Source organism: Petromyzon marinus, unplaced genomic scaffold (genome assembly GCF_048934315.1).
Source record: "Petromyzon marinus isolate PM22_M1 ecotype Great Lakes invasive population unplaced genomic scaffold, UKy_Petmar_22M1.pri1.0 PM_G_Scaffold_35, whole genome shotgun sequence".
NCBI lineage: Eukaryota > Metazoa > Chordata > Hyperoartia > Petromyzontiformes > Petromyzontidae > Petromyzon > Petromyzon marinus.
The window spans coordinates 2,062,929-2,087,500 of NW_027422928.1; the positions used below are offsets into that span (position 1 = coordinate 2,062,929).

The 24,572-nt window shown below is 53.0% G+C and overlaps 1 protein-coding gene across 1 annotated transcript in view; it reads left to right on the plus strand.

Moving 5' to 3' along the window:
* The first annotated feature begins 18,680 nt into the window (after positions 1-18,680).
* Positions 18,681-24,572, plus strand: part of LOC142915785 (protein phosphatase 1D-like) — a 14,367-nt gene continuing 8,475 nt past the window's right edge. Inside the window, exons 1-2 of the mRNA XM_076061460.1 lie at positions 18,681-19,159; positions 21,213-21,340. Of these exons, the coding sequence (XP_075917575.1) occupies positions 18,936-19,159; positions 21,213-21,340 (352 nt within the window). The 5' untranslated portion in view covers positions 18,681-18,935. The remainder of the gene's footprint in view (positions 19,160-21,212; positions 21,341-24,572) is intronic.

Here is a 24,572-nt window from a genome sequence, read left to right on the forward strand (position 1 = left end):
GCCCCCACTAAACACTCGCATGCGCCCCCCGTAGGGTCTCGAGGAGGGATCACGTGGTATGATGGGTTTCCACCCGAGAACTCCATTAGCAGGGATCATGTGGTACGATGGGTTTTCACCCGAGGACCCCGCTAGCAGGGATCACGTGGTACGATGGGTTTTCACCCGAGGACTCCACTAGTAGGGATCACGTGGTACGATGGGTTTTCACCAGAGGACCCCACTAGCAGGGATCACGTGGTACGATGGGTTTTCACCCGAGGACCCCACTAGCGGGGACGTTCCACGGTTTCCCCGGACCAGGAAATTTTCTGAGCCCCCCCAGACAGGATTATGTGGTGCCCTCCCCCCACAAAAAAGGGGGGCATAGAGCTTAGAGCTTTACAGGCCGGCCGCGATGAAGCATACACAACACGTGGGGGTGGTGGGAACTTCATCCAGCACCCAGCGTCAGAGTAAACAGCGGGCTGGGAGGGTTAAAGCAACGGGCCGATAATAAGTAGACACAGAGAGAGACAATGGGGAGGGGGGTGGATGACGTGACCACCCCCTCCCCCCATCCCCAATGGCCAGAGCGCTCCTAACGGCCGCAAAGAGGATTCGATTGGATGCGCAGGATGACGTCACATGACCCGGGGGGTGGGGGGCGGGGTTAAGGGGCTTGGGACATATATAAGGGTGGTGCAGGAGGGATAATTTGTGGCAGAGTCCTTCTGGAGCGGCGGCGGCGGCGGGAGACAAGCTAGCCGTCCTCAGGGTCCGCGCTCGGGACGCCCGCAGGGTGGAGCTGAGAGCGATCGACGAGACAAAGTCCCCCAAGGCGAGAGAGAGAGAGAGAACATCTCCCTCGGCCCCGTCGGGCGGCAGCGGCAGTGGCCGCAGAGGTGAGCGGCGGACACGGACAAGGGAGGCCAGTTCGGTCGGCTCGGGCTTAGGCGGTGGACGCACTCTGAGACGGGTAGGTGAGAGAGGAGGAAGGGCTGCTGCTGGCTGGAGGGAGACATACACGGGAAATAAATCTTAGCGCAGACTGACTTTGTGACGTGTGTGTGCATGTGCGTGTGTGCGTGTGTGAAGAGCGGTTATGGCCTTCATAGGTGCTCGCTAACAGCACTTGCCCCTACAGTCTGTTAAGGCTATATGGGGGATCTTTGTGAAGAGCGGTGGGACAGCGATCGGCGCACGACGGTGTTTGTGGTGTGTGGGTGGCTTTAATCAGCATAGGCAGCCATAAATAAATAATTAAACAGAGGGACGTTTGACCTTCACCGCGAGCGAGCGCGCAGAGATTAATTAATGAATTGCTTACCCAGCGCGCGCAGAGATTAATTAATTAATTGTTTACCCAGCGCGTGCAGAGATTAATTAATTAATTGCTTACCGAGCGCGTGCAGATATTAATTAATTAATTGCTTGCCGAGCGCGCGCCGCATATTGAACTACCCTACTGCGGCTGCCCGCACCCACGCGCGCGGGGGGGGGGGTCACGTGGGTGGGGGAGGGGGTCACGTGGGTGGGGGAGGGCCGTCCAGCGCGCCTGTTGGCTGTTGACACAACGGCTTTGTATAAATAAATAATTAACTCTGAGCAGCCGCCAGCAGCGAGTGGGGGGGTGGAGGGGTGCTGACGTCACACTCCACCTGCTCGCGGGGGAGGGGGGAGTGTGACGTCAGCCCCCCCCCACCTAATGGGGAGTGTGGAGGGGGGCACTAGCCCCCCACAGATGGAACCAGGGGGGTCGGTGTGTAAATGAGATCGGCGTTCCCTTTGAGAGTGGCTCACATCTCTTCAGGACATGCGAGCGACTCGATCGGGATGGGCTTTCTTGTGCTCGGGAGTTTGTTAAAAGATCTTCACGGCGACGTGGAGACGCTCCCCGTAGAGGCTTCACAGCTCTTGGGATTCTCCTCCTGCAAGCTGAACACAACAGCAGCCTCCATCTGTCACGCACCGGGGCTGTGGGCGGGGCTGTGGGTGGGGCTGTGGGCGGGGCTGTGGGCGGGGGCGGAGCCTGTGAGGGGCGGGGCTTTGTGGGGTAGTGAGTGTGTGTGGAGTGTGACCTCTGTGGAGGAGGAGGCTCGTGAAGGACGCTACTGCTGCTGGGTAGTTGGAGGCAGTCGCCCTCCAACAACAACGAAGGGTGGAGGAGCGACGCTCACAACAACGAGCGGAGCGCCAGCTGGATAAAGCACAGCAGGTTGGCACAGTAGGGGGCACAGGTGGTGCATCAGCCACTCATCTCGGTCACCCGTGGCACCTGCTGGGTCTGCCCCGTGACCTCCTGCCAGCGGGCGTTCGACACTTCACGTGACTGCCTCAATGTGCACCTAGCCTGGCACAAGCGTCGTGGTGACGTCACGTTGTGTAGTGTGAGGCTGTGTGTGTGGTGTGAGGCTGTGTGTGTAGTGTGAGGCTGTGTGTGGTGTGAGGCTGTGTGTGTAGTGTGAGGCTGTGTGTGTGTAGTGTGAGGCTGTGTGTGTTTAGTGTGAGGCTGTGTGTGTACTGTGAGGCTGTGTGTGGTGTGAGGCTGTGTGTAGTGTGAGGCTGTGTGTGGTGTGAGGCTGTGTGTGTAGTGTGAGGCTGTGTGTTGCCCTGGCTTGCCCTGGCTTGCCCCGGCAACGTCACGTGGTGTGCCTCGTCACTGCTGCTGCTGCTGCCACCACAACACGCTTAGGGCTTTAAGGCTTTTCTGTTTATTATTAATCTGTCATTTTCCATGATTAGTCTGTGGTTTTCATTATTAATCTGTCATTGTTCATTATGAGTCTGTCATTAATCTGTCATTTTTCATTATTAACCTAATTTGTGTGTATTATTAATCTGTCATTTTTCATTATTAACCTAATTTGTGTTTATTATTAATCTGTCATTTTACGACTGGCAAAAACGTGGTAGTCACGGCGACATTTGTCATCAGTGTTGTGAGTAGCCCGCAGTGAGAGCACGACTACACACACACAGACACACACACAGACACACAGGTTGTGTGTGTGTGTGGGGTGAGGTTGCACAAGAGACACACACACAGACACACAGAGACACACACAGACACACAGGTTGTGTGTGTGGGGTGAGGTTGCACCAGAGACACACACACAGACACACACACAGACACACACAGACACACACAGACACACAGGCTGTGTGTGTGTGTGTGGGGTGAGGTTGCACAAGAGACACACACAGACACACACAGAGACACACACAGACACAGGTTGTGTGTGTGTGGGGTAAACTTGCACCACAGACACACACACAGAGAGACACAGACACACACAGACACACACACAGACACACAGAGGTGGTTGTGTGTGTGGGGTGAGGTTGCACCAGAGACACACACACACACAGACACACACACAGACACACAGACACACACAGACACACAGAGAGACACACACACAGACACACAGAGGTTGTTGTGTGTGGGGTGAGGTTGCACCAGAGACACACACACAGACACACACACAGACACACACACAGACACACACAGAGACACACACAGACACACACAGAGACACACACAGACACACAGAGACACACACAGGTTATTGTGTGTGTATGTGTGGGGAAAGGTTGCACCAAAGACACACACAGACACACACACACAGAGACACAGGTTGTTGTGTGTGTGTGTCTGTGTGTGTGTGTCTGTGTGTATCTGTGTTTGTGTATCTGTGTGTGTGTGTCTGTGTGTGTGTGTCTTTGTGTGTGTCTGTGTGTGTGTGTCTGTGTGTGTGTGTGTCTGTGTGTGTCTCTGTGTGTGTGTCTGTGTGTGTGTATGTGTGTGTTTGGGGGAGCGACAGTGTAGCGGTTAGCGCGCTGCGCTATGAACCTGGCGACCCGGGTTCGATTCCCGCTCACGGCCAACACCAGTGACGATTATCTGAACCGGTCCCGGGCCTCCCCTAGGTCGACTCAGCCTCAAAATGAGTACCTGGTGCGGTGTGTAAATATCGCCACTGGGGAGACAAAGGCGGTCGGGCGTGGTGCTGGCCACCCACCCCCTCGTGTACCGTTCCGGCCTTCATAGGTGCTCGCTAACAGCACTTGCCCCTACAGTCTGTTAAGGCTATATGGGGGATCTTTGTTTGTTTTGTATGTGTGTGTGTCTCTGTGTGTCTGTATGTGTCTGTCTCTGTGTGTGTGTTAAGGTTGCACCATGTCGAGCCCATTGAAGCTGATCGTGAGCGCCGATTCCAACCGTGGGGGGCGGCGCTACATGGAGGACATCACAGAGGTGGGCGGAGTCTCTGTGTGTGTGTGTCTGTGTGTGTGTCTGTGTGTGTGTGTGTCTCTGTGTGTGTCTGTGTGTGTGTCTGTGTGTGTGTCTCTGTGTGTGTCTGTGTGTGTGTGTCTGTGTGTGTGTCTGTGTGTCTCTGTGTGTGTCTGTGTGTGTCTCTGTGTGTGTGTCTGTGTGTGTGTCTGTGTGTGTGTGTCTGTGTGTGTGTCTGTGTGTCTGTGTGTGTGTCTCTGTGTGTGTGTGTCTCTGTGTGTGTGTCTCTGTGTGTGTGTCTCTGTGTTTGTCTCTGTGTTTGTCTGTGTGTGTGTGTCTGAGTGTGTGTCTCTGTGTGTGTGTCTGTGTGTGTGTGTCTCTGTGTGTGTCTCTGTGTGTGTGTCTGTGTGTGTGTCTGTGTGTGTGTGTCTCTGTGTGTGTCTGTGTGTGTGTCTGTGTGTGTGTGTCTGTGTGTGTGTCTGTGTGTGTGTGTCTGTGTGTGTGTCTCTGTGTGTGTGTCTGTGTGTGTGTGTCTGTGTGTGTGTGTGTCTGTGTGTGTGTCTCTGTGTGTGTGTCTGTGTGTGTCTCTGTGTGTCTCTGTGTGTGTCTGTGTGTGTGTCTGTGTGTCTCTGTGTGTGTCTGTGTGTATGTGTGTCTCTGTGTGTCTGTGTGTGTCTCTGTGTGTGTCTCTGTGTGTGTCTGTGTGTGTGTCTGTGTGTGTGTCTGTGTGTGTCTGTGTGTGTGTGTCTGTGTGTGTGTCTGTGTGTGTGTCTGTGTGTGTCTGTGTGTGAGTGTCTCTGTGTGTCTCTGTGTGTGTCTGTGTGTGTCTGTGTGTGTGTCTGTGTGTGTCTGTGTGTGTATCTGTGTGTCTGTGTGTGTCTCTGTGTGTCTCTGTGTGTGTCTGTGTGTGTCTGTGTGTCTCTGTGTGTGTGTCTCTGTGTGTCTCTGTGTGTGTCTGTGTGTGTGTGTCTGTATGTCTCTGTGTGTGTGTCTCTGTGTCTGTGTATGTCTCTGTGTGTCTCTGTGTGTGTCTGTGTGTGTGTCTGTGTGTCTCTGTGTGTGTGTCTCTGTGTGTCTCTCTGTGTGTCTGTGTGTGTGTGTCTCTGTGTCTCTGTGTGTGTCTCTGTGTGTGTCTCTGTGTGTGTGGGGAGCGATAGTGTAGCGGTTAGCGCGCTGCACTATGAACCTGGCGACCCGGGTTCGATTCCCGCTCACGGCCAACGCCCAGTGACGATTATCTGAACCGGTCCTGGGCCTCCCCCTAGGTCGATTCGGCCTCAAACGAGTACCTGGTGCGGTGCGTGAACATCGCCACTGGGGAGACAAAGGCGGCCGGGCGTGGTGCCGGCCACCCACCCCCTCGTGTGCCCTCGCGGCCATCGCGGGCGCCGCTCGCTAACGGCACTCGCCTCCACGGTCCGCTAAGGCTGCACGGGGGATCTTTGTCCTCTTTGTCCGCCGGGTCGCCGGTCGAGGCCTAGGGCCGACCCACAATGCACCGCTCGCGTCACGTGACGTTCCCCTCGCCGCCCCGTGCCCGCAGGTCTCCACCGAGGGCGACGGGGACGCCATCTTCCTGGCCGTGTTCGACGGCCACGGCGGCCCCCAGGCCGCTCGATTCGCCCGCCGCTGCCTCTGGCCCTCGATCCGCGCCCAGCCCGGGCTGTGGGGCGCCGCCGACCCCGCGGGAGTTTGCCACGCAATCCGTGACGGCTTCCTGGCGTGCCAGCGCGCCATGTGGGAGGAGCTGGGTGGGTCTCACGCGCGCTGCACTATACACTACACTATACACTACTATACTATACACTACACTATACACTACTTTACACTACTATATACACTACACTATACACTACTGTACACTACACTACTATACACTACTATACACTACTATATACACTACACTATACACTACACTATACACTACACTATACACTACTATACACTACACTATACACTACTATACACTACACTATACACTACACTATACACTACACTACTATACACTACACTACTATACACTACACTATACACTACACTAAACACTACACTACTATACACTACACTGTATACTACACTATACACTACACTATACACTACACTATACATTACTATACACTACACTATACACTGCACTGCTATACACTACTATACACTACACTATACACTACACTATACACTACTATACACTACACTACTATACACTACTATACACTACACTATACACTACACTATACACTACTATACACTACTATACGCTACACTACTATACACTACACTATACACTACACTACTATACACTACACTACTATACACTACACTATACACTACACTATACACTACTATACACTACTATACACTACACTATACACTACACTATACACTACACTATACACTACTATACACTACACTACACTATATACTACACACTACACTACACACTACATTACACTATACACTACACTATACACTACACTAAATTAACGTTTTGTTCCACCATTTGCACCTCGTTTGCCTGTAGCACAATATGATAAAAAAGTAACCCTTTCATCTGGCAACAAAACTGACACCAATGTTTTTCGTGTACAAGGAGTCATTGTTTGTGCATTGAGCAAAATAGCTGCGGTCGGAATGCAAACAAAAAACAGGCAGCTCTGATAATGTATTGGCGGTGGAATTGATAAGTCCACACCCGAGACAGCTTCCCTTAGAGCCTCGTCTCACACGCGGTGTTAGACCAGGTGATGATGATGATGTCTCACACTTGCGGTGTTAGACCAGATGATGATGACGTCTCACACTTGCGGTGTTAGACCAGGTGATGATGACGTCTCACACTTGCGGTGTTAGGCCAGGTGACGATGACGTCTCACACTTGCGGTGTTAGACCAGATGATGATGACGTCTCACACTTGCGGTGTTAGACCAGATGGTGATGACGTCTCACACTTGCGGTGTTAGACTAGATGATGATGACGTCTCACACTTGTGGTGTTAGACCAGGTGATGATGACGTCTCACACTTGCGGTGTTAGACTAGATGATGATGACGTCTCACAATTGCGGTGTTAGACCAGGTGATGATGAAGTCTCACACTTGCGGTGTTAGACCAGGTGATGATGACGTCTCACACTTGCGGTGTTAGACCAGGTGATGATGACGTCTCACACTTGCGGTGTTAGACCAGATGATGATGACGTCACACACGCGGCGTTAGACCAGGTGATGATGACGTCTCACACTTGTGGTGTTAGACCAGGTGATGATGATGACGTCTCACACTTGCGGTGTTAGACGAGATGATGATGACGTCTCACACTTGCGGTGATAGACCAGATGGCGATGACGTCTCACACTTGCGGTGTTAGACCAGGTGATGATGACGTCTCACACTTGAGGTGTTAGACCAGGTGATGATGACGTCTCACACTTGCGGTGTTAGACCAGGTGATGATGACGTCACACACTTGCGGCGTTAGACCAGATGATGATGACGTCTCACGCGCGGTGTTAGACCAGGTGATGATGACGTCTCACACTTGCGGTGTTAGACCAGATGATGATGACGTCTCACACTTGCGGTGTTAGACCAGGTGATGATGACGTCTCACACTTGCGGTGTTAGACCAGGTGATAATGACGTCTCACACTTGCGGTGTTAGACCAGATGATGATGACGTCTCACACTTGCGGTGTTAGACCAGGTGATGATGACGTCTCACACGCAGTGTTAGACCAGGTGATGATGACGTCTCACACGCGGTGTTAGACCAGGTGATGATGACGTCTCACACTTGCGGCGTTAGACCAGGTGACGATGACATCTCACACTTACGGCGTTAGACCAGGTGATGATGACGTCTCACACTTGCGGTGTTAGACCAGATGATGATGACGTCTCACACTTGCGGTGTTAGACCAGATGATGATGATGACGTCTCACACTTGCGGTGTTAGACCAGGTGATGATGACGTCACACACGCGGTGTTAGACCAGATGACGATGACGTCTCACACTTGCGGTGTTAGACCAGGTGATGATGACGTCTCACACTTGCGTGCTAGACCAGGTGATGATTACGTCTCACACGCGGTGTTAGACCAGATGATGATGACGTCTCACACTTGTGGTGTTAGACCAGGTGATGATGACGTCACACACGCGGTGTTAGACCAGATGACGATGACGTCTCACACTTGCGGTGTTAGACCAGATGATGATAATGACGTCTCACACTTGCGGTGTTAGACCAGGTGATGATGACGTCACACACGCGGTGTTAGACCAGATGACGATGACGTCTCACACTTGCGGTGTTAGACCAGGTGATGATGACGTCTCACACTTGCGGTGTTAGACCAAGTGATGATGACGTCACACACGCGGTGTTAGAGCAGATGACGATGACGTCTCACACTTGCGGTGTTAGACCAGGTGATGATGACGTCTCACACACGCGGCGTTAGACCAGATGATGATGACGTCTCACACTTGCGGTGTTAGACCAGGTGATGATGACGTCTCACACACGCGGCGTTAGACCAGGTGATTATGACGTCTCACACTTGCGGTGTTAGACCAGGTGATGATGACGTCTCACACTTGCGGTGTTAGACCAGATGATGATGACGTCTCACACTTGCGGTGTTAGACCAGGTGATGATGACGTCTCACACATGCGGTGTTAGACCAGGTGATGATGACTTCTCACGCGCGGTGTTAGACCAGGTGATGATGACGTCTCACGCGCGGTGTTAGACCAGGCGATGATGATGACGTCTCACACTTGCGGTGTTAGACCAGGTGATGATTACGTCTCACACTTGCGGTGTTAGACCAGATTATGATGACGTCTCACACTTGCGGTGTTAGACCAGATGATTATGACGTCTCACACTTGCGGTGTTAGACCAGGTGATGATGACATCTCACACTTGCGGTGTTAGACCAGATGATCATGACGTCTCACACTTGCGGTGTTAGACCAGGTGATGATGACGTCTCACACTTGCGGTGTTAGACCAGGTGATGATGACGTCTCACACTTGCGGTGTTAGACCAGGTGATGATGACGTCTCACACGCAGTGTTAGACCAGGTGATGATGACGTCTCACACGCGGTGTTAGACCAGGTGATGATGACGTCTCACACTTGCGGCGTTAGACCAGGTGATGATGACGTCTCACACTTGCGGTGCTAGACCAGGTGATGATGACGTCTCACACGCGGTGTTAGACCAGATGATGATGACGTCTCACACTTGCGGTGTTAGACCAGATGATGATGATGACGTCTCACACTTGCGGTGTTAGACCAGGTGATGATGACGTCACACACGCGGTGTTAGACCAGATGACGATGACGTCTCACACTTGCGGTGTTAGACCAGGTGATGATGACGTCTCACACTTGCGGTGCTAGACCAGGTGATGATTACGTCTCACACGCGGTGTTAGACCAGATGATGATGACGTCTCACACTTGTGGTGTTAGACCAGATGACGATGACGTCTCACACTTGCGGTGTTAGACCAGATGATGATAATGACGTCTCACACTTGCGGTGTTAGACCAGGTGATGATGACGTCACACACGCGGTGTTAGACCAGATGACGATGACGTCTCACACTTGCGGTGTTAGACCAGGTGATGATGACGTCTCACACTTGCGGTGTTAGACCAAGTGATGATGACGTCACACACGCGGTGTTAGAGCAGATGACGATGACGTCTCACACTTGCGGTGTTAGACCAGGTGATGATGACGTCTCACACACGCGGCGTTAGACCAGATGATGATGACGTCTCACACTTGCGGTGTTAGACCAGGTGATGATGACGTCTCACACACGCGGCGTTAGACCAGGTGATTATGACATCTCACACTTGCGGTGTTAGACCAGGTGATGATGACGTCACACACGCGGTGTTAGACCAGATGACGATGACGTCTCACACTTGCGGTGTTAGACCAGGTGATGATGACGTCTCACACTTGCGGTGCTAGACCAGGTGATGATTACGTCTCACACGCGGTGTTAGACCAGATGATGATGACGTCTCACACTTGTGGTGTTAGACCAGGTGATGATGACGTCACACACGCGGTGTTAGACCAGATGACGATGACGTCTCACACTTGCGGTGTTAGACCAGATGATGATAATGACGTCTCACACTTGCGGTGTTAGACCAGGTGATGATGACGTCACACACGCGGTGTTAGACCAGATGACGATGACGTCTCACACTTGCGGTGTTAGACCAGGTGATGATGACGTCTCACACTTGCGGTGTTAGACCAAGTGATAATGACGTCACACACGCGGTGTTAGAGCAGATGACGATGACGTCTCACACTTGCGGTGTTAGACCAGGTGATGATGACGTCTCACACACGCGGCGTTAGACCAGATGATGATGACGTCTCACACTTGCGGTGTTAGACCAGGTGATGATGACGTCTCACACACGCGGCGTTAGACCAGGTGATTATGACGTCTCACACTTGCGGTGTTAGACCAGGTGATGATGACGTCTCACACTTGCGGTGTTAGACCAGATGATGATGACGTCTCACACTTGCGGTGTTAGACCAGGTGATGATGACGTCTCACACATGCGGTGTTAGACCAGGTGATGATGACTTCTCACGCGCGGTGTTAGACCAGGTGATGATGACGTCTCACGCGCGGTGTTAGACCAGGCGATGATGATGACGTCTCACACTTGCGGTGTTAGACCAGGTGATGATTACGTCTCACACTTGCGGTGTTAGACCAGATTATGATGACGTCTCACACTTGCGGTGTTAGACCAGATGATTATGACGTCTCACACTTGCGGTGTTAGACCAGGTGATGATGACATCTCACACTTGCGGTGTTAGACCAGATGATCATGACGTCTCACACTTGCGGTGTTAGACCAGGTGATGATGACGTCTCACACTTGCGGTGTTAGACCAGATGATGATGACGTCTCACACTTGCGGTGTTAGACCAGGTGATGATGACGTCTCACACGCAGTGTTAGACCAGGTGATGATGACGTCTCACACGCGGTGTTAGACCAGGTGATGATGACGTCTCACACTTGCGGCGTTAGACCAGGTAATGATGACGTCTCACACTTGCGGTGCTAGACCAGGTGATGATGACGTCTCACACGCGGTGTTAGACCAGATGATGATGACGTCTCACACTTGCGGTGTTAGACCAGATGATGATGATGACGTCTCACACTTGCGGTGTTAGACCAGGTGATGATGACGTCACACACGCGGTGTTAGACCAGATGACGATGACGTCTCACACTTGCGGTGTTAGACCAGGTGATGATGACGTCTCACACTTGCGGTGCTAGACCAGGTGATGATTACGTCTCACACGCGGTGTTAGACCAGATGATGATGACGTCTCACACTTGTGGTGTTAGACCAGGTGATGATGACGTCACACACGCGGTGTTAGACCAGATGACGATGACGTCTCACACTTGCGGTGTTAGACCAGATGATGATAATGACGTCTCACACTTGCGGTGTTAGACCAGGTGATGATGACGTCACACACGCGGTGTTAGACCAGATGACGATGACGTCTCACACTTGCGGTGTTAGACCAGGTGATGATGACGTCTCACACTTGCGGTGTTAGACCAAGTGATGATGACGTCACACACGCGGTGTTAGAGCAGATGACGATGACGTCTCACACTTGCGGTGTTAGACCAGGTGATGATGACGTCTCACACACGTGGCGTTAGACCAGATGATGATGACGTCTCACACTTGCGGTGTTAGACCAGGTGATGATGACGTCTCACACACGCGGCGTTAGACCAGGTGATTATGACATCTCACACTTGCGGTGTTAGACCAGGTGATGATGACGTCTCACACTTGCGGTGTTAGACCAGATGATGATGACGTCTCACACTTGCGGTGTTAGACCAGGTGATGATGACGTCTCACACATGCGGTGTTAGACCAGGTGATGATGACTTCTCACGCGCGGTGTTAGACCAGGTGATGATGACGTCTCACGCGCGGTGTTAGACCAGGCGATGATGATGACGTCTCACACTTGCGGTGTTAGACCAGGTGATGATTACGTCTCACACTTGCGGTGTTAGACCAGATTATGATGACGTCTCACACTTGCGGTGTTAGACCAGATGATGATGACGTCTCACACTTGCGGTGTTAGACCAGGTGATGATGACGTCTCACACATGCGGTGTTAGACCAGGTGATGATGACTTCTCACGCGCGGTGTTAGACCAGGTGATGATGACGTCTCACGCGCGGTGTTAGACCAGGCGATGATGATGACGTCTCACACTTGCGGTGTTAGACCAGGTGATGATTACGTCTCACACTTGCGGTGTTAGACCAGATTATGATGACGTCTCACACTTGCGGTGTTAGACCAGATGATTATGACGTCTCACACTTGCGGTGTTAGACCAGGTGATGATGACATCTCACACTTGCGGTGTTAGACCAGATGATCATGACGTCTCACACTTGCGGTGTTAGACCAGGTGATGATGACGTCTCACACTTGCGGTGTTAGACCAGATGATGATGACGTCTCACACTTGCGGTGTTAGACCAGGTGATGATGACGTCTCACACGCAGTGTTAGACCAGGTGATGATGACGTCTCACACGCGGTGTTAGACCAGGTGATGATGACGTCTCACACTTGCGGCGTTAGACCAGGTAATGATGACGTCTCACACTTGCGGTGCTAGACCAGGTGATGATGACGTCTCACACGCGGTGTTAGACCAGATGATGATGACGTCTCACACTTGCGGTGTTAGACCAGATGATGATGATGACGTCTCACACTTGCGGTGTTAGACCAGGTGATGATGACGTCACACACGCGGTGTTAGACCAGATGACGATGACGTCTCACACTTGCGGTGTTAGACCAGGTGATGATGACGTCTCACACTTGCGGTGCTAGACCAGGTGATGATTACGTCTCACACGCGGTGTTAGACCAGATGATGATGACGTCTCACACTTGTGGTGTTAGACCAGGTGATGATGACGTCACACACGCGGTGTTAGACCAGATGACGATGACGTCTCACACTTGCAGTGTTAGACCAGATGATGATAATGACGTCTCACACTTGCGGTGTTAGACCAGGTGATGATGACGTCACACACGCGGTGTTAGACCAGATGACGATGACGTCTCACACTTGCGGTGTTAGACCAGGTGATGATGACGTCTCACACTTGCGGTGTTAGACCAAGTGATGATGACGTCACACACGCGGTGTTAGAGCAGATGACGATGACGTCTCACACTTGCGGTGTTAGACCAGGTGATGATGACGTCTCACACACGCGGCGTTAGACCAGATGATGATGACGTCTCACACTTGCGGTGTTAGACCAGGTGATGATGACGTCTCACACACGCGGCGTTAGACCAGGTGATTATCACATCTCACACTTGCGGTGTTAGACCAGCTGATGATGACGTCTCACACTTGCGGTGTTAGACCAGATGATGATGACGTCTCACACTTGCGGTGTTAGACCAGGTGATGATGACGTCTCACACATGCGGTGTTAGACCAGGTGATGATGACTTCTCACGCGCGGTGTTAGACCAGGTGATGATGACGTCTCACGCGCGGTGTTAGACCAGGCGATGATGATGACGTCTCACACTTGCGGTGTTAGACCAGGTGATGATTACGTCTCACACTTGCGGTGTTAGACCAGATTATGATGACGTCTCACACTTGCGGTGTTAGACCAGATGATTATGACGTCTCACACTTGCGGTGTTAGACCAGGTGATGATGACATCTCACACTTGCGGTGTTAGACCAGATGATCATGACGTCTCACACTTGCGGTGTTAGACCAGGTGATGATGACGTCTCACACTTGCGGTGTTAGACCAGATGATGATGACGTCTCACACTTGCGGTGTTAGACCAGATGATGATGATGACGTCTCACACTTGTGGTGTTAGACCAGGTGATGATGACGTCACACACGCGGTGTTAGACCAGATGACGATGACGTCTCACACTTGCCGTGTTAGACCAGGTGATGATGACGTCTCACACTTGCGGTGCTAGACCAGGTGATGATGACGTCTCACACGCGGTGTTAGACCAGATGATGATGACGTCTCACACTTGTGGTGTTAGACCAGGTGATGATGACGTCTCACACTTGCGGTGTTAGACCAGGTGATGATGACGTCTCACACTTGTGGTGTTAGACCAGGTGATGATGACGTCTCACACTTGCGGTGTTAGACCAGGTGATGATGACGTCTCACACTTGTGGTGTTAGACCAGGTGATAATGACGTCTCACACTTGCGGTGTTAGACCAGGTGACGATGACGTCACACACGCGGTGTTAGACCAGATGACGATGACGTCTCACACTTGCGGTGTTAGACCAGGTGATGATGACGTCTCACACTTGCGGTGTTAGACCAGGTGATGATGACGTCTCACACATGCGGCGTTAGACCAAATGATGATGACGTCTCACACTTGCGGTGTTAGACCAGGTGATGATGACGTCTCACACACGCGGCGTTAGACCAGGTGATTATGACGTCTCACACTTGCGGTGTTAGACCAGGTGATGATGACATCTCACACTTGCGGTGTTAGACCAGATGATCATGACGTCTCACACTTGCGGTGTTAGACCAGGTGATGATGACGTCTCACACTTGTGGTGTTAGACCAGGTGATGATGACGTCTCACACATGCGGTGTTAGACCAGGTGATGATGACGTCTCACGCACGGTGTTAGACCAGGTGATGATGACGTCTCACGCGCGGTGTTAGACCAGGCGATGATGATGACGTCTCACACTTGCGGTGTTAGACCAGATGATGATGACGTCTCACACAGGCGGTGTTAGACCAGATGATGATGATGACGTCTCACACTTGCGATGTTAGACCAGATGATGATGACGTCTCACACTTGCGGCGTTAGACCAGGTGATGATGATGACGTCTCACACTTGCGGTGTTAGACCACGTGATGATTACGTCTCACACTTGCGGTGTTAGACCAGATGATGATGACGTCTCACACTTGCGGTGTTAGACCAGGTGATGATGACGTCTCACACTTGCGGTGTTAGACCAGATGATGATGACGTCTCACACTTGCGGTGTTAGACCAGATGATGATGACGTCTCACACTTGCAGTGTTAGACCAGGTGATGATGACGCCAAAAGGCACAACGTTTTGTCGTGTGATTGGGGCCAAATGTAGCTGATAGAGGCAAAATAAACATTGAAATTGGTTTAATTTGTTGATCAGGGAAGTCTTCTGTATCTTCCACAATAGACGAAGGGGGAACATTCTCTGTGGCTGCTGCGCAATTTGAACAACCCCCCCCCCCCCCGTAACTTCACCTTAGCGCTGTTTTCAATCACCCGAAGCTGTTAACTGACGAATTTGATCTTAGTATAGGAATAGGTTTTACCCTTTTAACTGGCACAAAAACTGACACCTTTATTCAAGGCATCATGTTTGCAATAACCACAACACAAGCAGTCAAAATGCAAACAAAAGAGACAACTCTGATAATAAAAAGGGTAAAAACTATTACTAGGTTGTAAATGCTCACCCCGAGCCCTCAATACTCTGATAGTACGCTGTTTTTGAGTTGTACGCCTTTTGGCGTCGTCTGGTCCAACACCAGTGGAGACGGCTCTAAGAAAAGCCGTCTCGGGTGTGGACCAATCAAATTCAAGGACAGTGCCAATATTATTATCAGAGTTGTCTCTTTTGTTTGCATTTTGACTGCTTGTACTGTGGTTATTGCAAACATGATGCTTTGAATAAAGGTGTCAGTTTTTCTGCCAGTTAAAAGGGTAAAACCTATTACTATATATTGTTACTGGCAAAGGAGGTCTCATAATGAATTTGATCTTCTCCGATGGACGCTGCTTGATAGCGGAGAGTGAAGAAACGTGAGTGTGGCTGATGCTGTCTGAAGTTACCTAGGAAATAACGAAGAGCAAAGAGAAGCGGTAGAGTTACCAATAAATTGATCAGAGTCTAATTTTATTTTGTCTCAATGTAATGGCAGGGAATATTGACAGAAATAACGTCATCAAACACTTCGCTGCATTTCACTGTAGCACTGCATTAATGGCAGTGAATGTTGCACGATACATTTATTTCACCCATGACTAATGTGTAAGAGATTCTCGCACTATTTTTCATATTTGATATATTTTTGTTCAATAACATTGAAAATTGTAAAACGTTTCAAAATGCAAAAAAAACTTTTACAATTCAATTTTTTTAAACAAATTTAATAACATAAAATTCCTAGCAACAATTGTCCATCTTACCTTCCAGAGGTTTTTTTTTGCACACTCACCCACCCACTCAATCACTCACCCACCCACCCACTCACACAGTCACTCACCCACACAGTCATTCACCCACTCACACAGTCACTCACCCACACAGTCATTCACCCACCCACCCACTCACACAGTCACTCACCCACTCAGTCACTCACCCACCCACACAGTCACTCAATCACTCACCCATCCACTCACACAGTCACTCACCCACTCAGTCACTCACCCACCCACACAGTCACTCACCCACTCAGTCACTCACCCACCCACACAGTCACTCACCCACTCAGTCACTCACCCACCCACCCACTCACACAGTCACTCACCCACTCAGTCACTCACCCACCCACACAGTCACTCACCCACCCACCCACTCAATCACTCACCCACCCACTCACACAGTCACTCACCCACCCACCCACTCAATCACTCACCCACCCACCCACTGACACAGTCACTTCCCACTCAGTCACTCACCCACCCACACAGTCACTCACCCACTCAGTCACTCACCCACCCACACAGTCACTCACCCACTCAGTCACTCACCCACCCACTCAATCACTCACCCACTCACACAGTCACTCACCCACTCAGTCACTCACCCACCCACTCAATCACCCACCCACCCACTCACACAGTCACTCACCCAGACAGTCACTCACCCACCCACCCACTCAGTCACCCACCCACCCACACAGTCACTCACCCACTCAGTCACTCACCCACCCACTCAATCACCCACCCACCCACTCACACAGTCACTCACCCAGTCAGTAACTCACCCACCCACTCAATCACCCACCCACTCACCCACCCACTCAGTCACCCACCCACCCACTCAATCACTCACCCACCCACCCACTCAGTCACTCACCCACTCAGTCACTCACCCACCCACTCAATCACTCACCCACCCACCCACTCACTCACCCACCCACCCACTCAATCACTCACCCACCCACCCACACAGTCACTCACCCACACCCCTGTCTAACCCCCCCCCCTACAGGAGGCAGCTGGCCGCGCACACGGCAGGGCCATCCCAGCACGACAGGCACCACGGCTTGCTGCTGCCTCATCAGGGGCGGTGACGAGCTCTACGTCGCCCACGTGGGAGACTCGCGAGCCGTCATCGCCCAACGGCACCCCCGGGGAGGGGGCACCCCCGCCGACGGACCCCCCCCCCCCTTCAACGCACCCCGTCTATTTATTGGCCCCCCCTTCCTCACTGCGACCCATTTATTCAGCGGACCCCCCCTCGGACATGGGCCCCCCTTCTGTGAAGGCCCACCTAGTCTGGGACGGAACCCCACCTACGCATGGCCAAGTCGTGGCGGACTTCATAGCGGCCATCGGCCAAGCCGTGGCAACACCGCAACCACCGCCACTGTCACAACCACCACAACTACAACCACAACCACAACCACCACTGTCACAACCACCACAACCACCACCACCGCCACCACCACCACTGTCACAACCACCACTGTCACAACCACCACCACCACTGTCACAACCACCACCACTGTTACAACCACCACAACCACCACCACCGCCACCACCACCACTGTCACAACCACAACCACCACTGTCACAACCACCACAACCACCGCCACCACCACCACTGTCACAACCACCACCACCACTGTCACAACCACCACCACCACTGTCACAACCACCACTGTCACAACCACCACCACGGCCACCACCACTGTCACAACCACCACTGTCACAACCACCACTGTCACAACCACCACCACTGTCACAACCACCACCACCACCACGGCCACCACCACTGTCACAACCACCACTGTCACAACCACCACCACCACTGTCACAACCACCACCACTGTCACAACCACCACCACCACCACGGCCGCCACCACTGTCACAACCACCACCACGGCCACCACCACTGTCACAACCACCACCACTGTCACAATCACCACCACCACGGCCACCACCACTGTCACAACCACCACCACCACCACCACGGCCACCACCTCTGTCACAACCACCACTGTCACAACCACCACCACCACCACCACCACTGTCAAAACCACTATCACCACCGCCACCACCACCACTGTCACAACCACCACCACTACAACCACCACCACGGCCACCACTGTCACAACCACCACTGTCACAACCACCACCACTGTCACAACCACCACCACCACTGTCACAACCACCGCCACCACCACGGCCACCACTGTCACAACCACCACCACCACCGCCCCGGCAGGAGGTGGACAAGGAGGAGGTGGTGGACGAGGTGGAGGAGGAGGTGGACGAGGTGGTGGACGAGATGGAAGAGGAGGACAAGGAGGTGGTGGTGGACAAGGAGGTGGACAAGGTGGTGGAGGTGGGCGAGGTGGTGGAGGAGGTGGACAAGGTGGTGGATGAGGAGGTGGACGAGGTGGAGGAGGAGGTGGTGGACGAGGTGGTGCCGCTACTTGCCGTGGCGTTGACGCGCGACCACAAGCCGGAGGATCCAGTGGAGAGGGAACGCATCGAGAGGCTGGGCGGGCGGTAAGACATTCGTGTGTATGTGTGTGTGTGCCTATGATACCATCAGTAGGCCTGGGCTCTGGGTCGTTCTTCGTGCTTTTGGAGTACCTGACCTTCATGATGGTGAGCGGGCCCGGGTAAAACTACGTGGCCGGGAGTCAGAGCCATTCCCTGTACACCTTGGGGTGCGACAGGGATGTCCTCTGGCTCCCACATTATTTAACATCTATTTTGACCACGTAGTTCGTGAAGCCTTCAATAGCTGTACCGGGGGAATCTCCATATGGTACAGATATAATGGGAGGCTGATCGATGCCCGGGTGCGGTCAAGGGATGGCTCCCTATTGCTCAACCACGTTATGTCTGCTGATTTGGTAATAGCTGCTCATTCAGAGGAGGAGTTGGAGACGCTGCTGCTGAGACTGGAGCGTGCCACTAAGAGGTGGGGCCTTACCATCAGCCCCACCAAAACTAAGCACCTGCCTGGGTATTTTGTACCATCGGACACTCCACCCCCACAACTCCCAATCGGTGATGGGGCAGTTGTGGAGAGAGTGGAGAGTTTCCCATACCTGGGCAGTGTGCTTATGACCGGCTCCAGTTTAACAGCAGAGGTCTCCGAATCAGTCCAGCGACAATATCTTTTCATCGGTTGTGTAACGCTTTGTGGAAGCTACCTGGTCTGTCGCTCCACAGTAAGCTTCAGGTCTTCTCGGCCATGGTCATTCCCTCCCTTCTCTACGCTTGCGAAACGTGGACCCCCCTAATGGAACATCTTCGCCGGTGTAAAACATTTAGGCTGGCCTGCCTACGATCCATCCTGGGTTTAACCAGGCTGGATTGTGTGAGGAGCTCACAAATCCTTGAAAGATCTGGGCAAGGCACCATCGGTGAGCTCCTCCGGCAGGCAAGGCTGCGATGGCTGGGTCATGTAGCCCGCATGCCCAGCCACCGCATGCCGATACAGCTTTTGTTCGGCCGGATTGAGGGGGCTAAACGAGCGCGCCACGGTCTAGAGAAGAGATGGAGTGATGTGGTACAGGAGGACGTGGAGCTGAGTGGACTTGCCGATGACTGGTGCCAGCGGTGTCAAGATCGGCCTCTGTGGAGGAGGCTTGTGAAGGACGCTTCTGGGCAGTTGGAGGCAGTCGCCCTCCAACAACAATGGAGGGCGGAGGAGCGACGCTCACAACAACGAGCGGAACGCCGGGTGGCTAAAGCACAGCAGGTTGCCACAGTAGGGGGCACAGGTGGTGCATCAGCCAGTCGTCTCAATCAGTCGACCCGTGGCACCTGGGTCTGCCCCGTGACCTCCTGCCCGCGGGCGTTCGACACTTCACGTGGCGTCAGGGTGCACATAGCCTGGCACAAGCGTCGTGGTGACGTCACCGCCACTTAGTGGCGAATGGCGGTTGTTGTTGTGTGTGTGTATATATGTGTGTGTATGTGTGTGTGTATGTGTGTGTGTATGTGTGTATGGGTGTATGGGGAGGAGTAGTGTAGTGGTTAGCGCGCTGTGCTACGAACCTGATGACCCGGGTTCGATTCCCGCTCACAGCCAACACCAGTCACGATTATCTGAACCGGTCCAGGGCCTCCCCTAGGTCGACTAAGCCTCAAATGAATACCTGGTGCGGTGTGTAAACATCGCCACTAGGGAGACAAAAGCGGCCGGGCGTGGTGCTGGGCACCCACCCCCTCGTGTACCATTCCGGCCTTCGTAGGTGCTGCTCGCTAACAGCACTTGCCCCTACAGTCTGTTACAGGCTACACGGGGGATCTTTGTCTTTGTGTGTGCTCGCTAACAGCACTTGCCCCTACAGTCTGTTACAGGCTACACGGGGGATCTTTGTCTGTGTGTGTGCTCGCTAACAGCACTTGCCCCTACAGTCTGTTACAGGCTACACGGGGGATCTTTGTCTTTGTGTGTGCTCGCTAACAGCACTTGCCCCTACAGTCTGTTACAGGCTACACGGGGGATCTTTGTCTTTGTGTGTGCTCGCTAACAGCACTTGCCCGTACAGTCTGTTAAGGCTACACGGGGGATCTTTGTCTTTGTGTGTCTGCCCACCAGGGTGATGAGGAAGCCAGGGGGGCCTTGCCGTGTGGCCTGGAGGAGGCCCCTTGTGGCTCACTGCGGCCCTGGGCAGCAAAGCTCAGCCACGGAGGACATCCCCTTCCTGGCCGTGTCACGCTCCCTCGGTACACACACACACACCTACACACACCTACACACACACCTATACACACCTACACACACACACCTACACACACACCTACACACACACACACACCTACACACACACCTACACACACACACACACCTACACACACCTACACACACACCTACACACACACCTACACACACACACACCTACACACACACACACACCTACACACACACAGCTACACACACACCTACACACACACCTACACAACAACAACCGCCATTCGCCACTAAGTGGCGGTGACATCACCACGACGCTTGTGCCAGGCTATGTGCACCGTGAGGCCACGTGAAGTGTCGAACGCCCGCTGGCAGGAGGTCACTGGGCAGACCCAGGTGCCACGGGTCGACTGACTGAGATGACTGGCTGATGCACCACCTGTGCCCCCTACTGTGCCAACCTGCTGTGCTTTAGCCACCCGGCGCTCCGCTCGTTGTTCTGAGCGTCGCTCCTCCGCCCTCCGTTGTTGGAGGGCGACTGCCTCCAACTGCCCAGTAGCATCCTTCACGAGCCTCCTCCACAGAGGCCGATCTTGACACCGCTGGTACCAGTCATCGGCAAGTCCACTCAGCTCCACGTCCTCCTGTACCACATCACTCCATCTCTTCTCTAGCCCGTGCCGCGCCTGCTTAGCCCCCTCAATCCGGCCAAACAAAAGCTGTTTCGGCATGCGGTGGCTGGGCATGCGGGCTACATGACCCAGCCATCGCAGCCTTGCCTGCCGGAGGAGCTCACCGATGGGACCCTGCCCAGATCTTTCAAGGATTTGTGAGCTCCTCACACAATCCAGTCTGGTTAAACCCAGGATGGATCGTAGGCAGGCCAGCCTAAATGTTTCTAACCGGCGAAGATGTTCCATTAGGGGGGTCCACGTTTCGCAAGCGTAGAGAAGGGAGGGAATGACCGTGGCCGAGAAGACCTCAAGCTTAGTGCGGAGCGACAGACCAGGTAGCTTCCACACAGCGTTACGCAACCGATGAAAAGATATTGCCGCTCGACTGATTCGGAGTGAGACCTCTGCTGTTAAACTGGAGCCAGTCATAAGCACACTGCCCAGGTATGGGAAACTCTCCACTCTCTCCACAACTGCCCCATCACCGATTGGGAGTTGTGGGGGTGGAGTGTCCGATGGTACAAAATACCCAGGCAGGTGCTTAGTTTTGGTGGGGCTGATGGTAAGGCCCCACCTCTTAGTGGCACGCTCCAGTCTCAGCAGCAACGTCTCCAACTCCTCCTCTGACTGAGCAGCTATTACCAAATCATCAGCATACATAACGTGGTTGAGCAATAGGGAGCCATCCCTTGACCGCACCCGGGCATCGATTAGCCTCCCATTATATCTGTACCATATGGAGATTCCCCCGGTACAGCTATTGAAGGCTTCACGAACTACGTGGTCAAAATAGATGTTAAATAATGTGGGAGCCAGAGGACATCCCTGTCGCACCCCAAGGTGTACAGGGAATGGCTCTGACTCCCGGCCACGTAGTTTTACCCGGGCCCGCTCACCATCATCAAGGTCCTTAATGATCGTGAGCAGAGGGTCAGGTACTCCAAAAGCACGAAGATCGACCCAGAGCCCAGGACTACTGATGGTATCATAGGCCTTGACCAGGTCAATAAAGCAGAGATGTAGGTCTTGTTGGAATTCCCTACACCTCTGCTGTAGCAGACGGACAGAAAATATGGCATCTGTGCAGGACCGCCCATTCCTGAAACCGCATTGGGGCTCCGCAAGCCTCTCCTCAGCGTGCCTGGCAAGGCGATGCTGAATAATCCTTGCCAGGACCTTTCCCGGCACAGTGAGGAGTGAGATGCCCCTGTAGTTGTTACAGTCTGTGCGGTCCCCCTTCTTAAAAAGGGGGACCACCAGGGCATCCTTCCAATCCTGCGGAACCCGTCCAGTGGTCCAGACTGTTGTTATGATGTCATATAGGGCAGTCTGTGCACAAACGCCACCCTCCCTCAGCATTTCGCTTGGGAGATCATCTCTGCCCGCTGCCTTTCCTGGTCTCAGACTCCGGATCGCCTTCAATACTTCCTCAGCAGATGGCACCTCAGTCAGCCACTCACAGGGGGTGACTTCTTCCAATATTTGAGGCACCGCAGCCTCAGCAGGGTCATCCTCACTTTGTGCCATGATGTTTTCCTGGCTGAGGGATTTTCCCTCCCCCAGGACCTCACAGAAATGCTCAGCAAATCTGCGAACCTGTTCCTGGGGGTCGGAGATTGGATCACCGTTTTTTTCCCCTAATGATGGTAATAGGTGTGGCGCTGCAGGTTACTTTTTTGATGGAGTTAAATAGAGATTTGTGATCACGGGCCACTGAGGCAGACTCCATATCCTCAGTAACCCGCGACCACCACTCATCCTTGCAGCGCCTCACGGCTCTCCGAACCTCCGAGCGAAGGCTGCGGTAAGCCTCCTCATTCTCTGACGTGGGATTCTGTAGCCGATGACAGTGGGCCTGTCGCTTTTTCTCAACCATCCTGAACACCTCCTCTGTCAGCCAGGGTCTCTGGGGAGGTCTGGACCGCGTACCCAAAGCAGCCATTGCAGCTGCATGAGTCACAGTCCTAAACCTCGCCCATTTACCCTCGACATCAGGAGGAGTCGGGGACGATGCCAATCCCAGCCGCAAGCGATGATGAAATTCTCGCTTGCAACTTTCATCAGATAACTGAGACCAGGCCACTTTATGTTGGAATGGGGTCCTTGGTGTACACCCACCACCGGAGTTGAAGAATGGCAGGCGCATCTTACAGATGACTAGTCGATGGTCAGAGGGCAGATCAGCTCCACGGTAGGTCCTGGTGTCAAGGACATGGGCTCGCATTCGCTGGTCCGTCACTATGTAGTCCAGCAGATGTTCTTGCTTGGACCCGGCATGCATCCATGATGTTGTGTGGATGCGCCGATGCCGGAACAGTGTGTTGGTAATTACAAGCCCATGGGCTGCACAAAAATCTAGCAGCCTCCTACCGTTGTTATTGAGCTGATCTGGCCCATGCCCTCCAATCACTCCAGACCAGGTGCCAGTATCATGACCAACTCGGGCATTGAAGTCACCCAACATGATGACTCTATCCCGAGGGGCCACTTTAGCCAGCACCTGTGACAGGAGGTCATAGAAGGCATCTGACTCATCGGCTTTGCCTGCATCCCTCCACGGATGTTCATCTTCGGTGGGGGCATAAGTAACCAC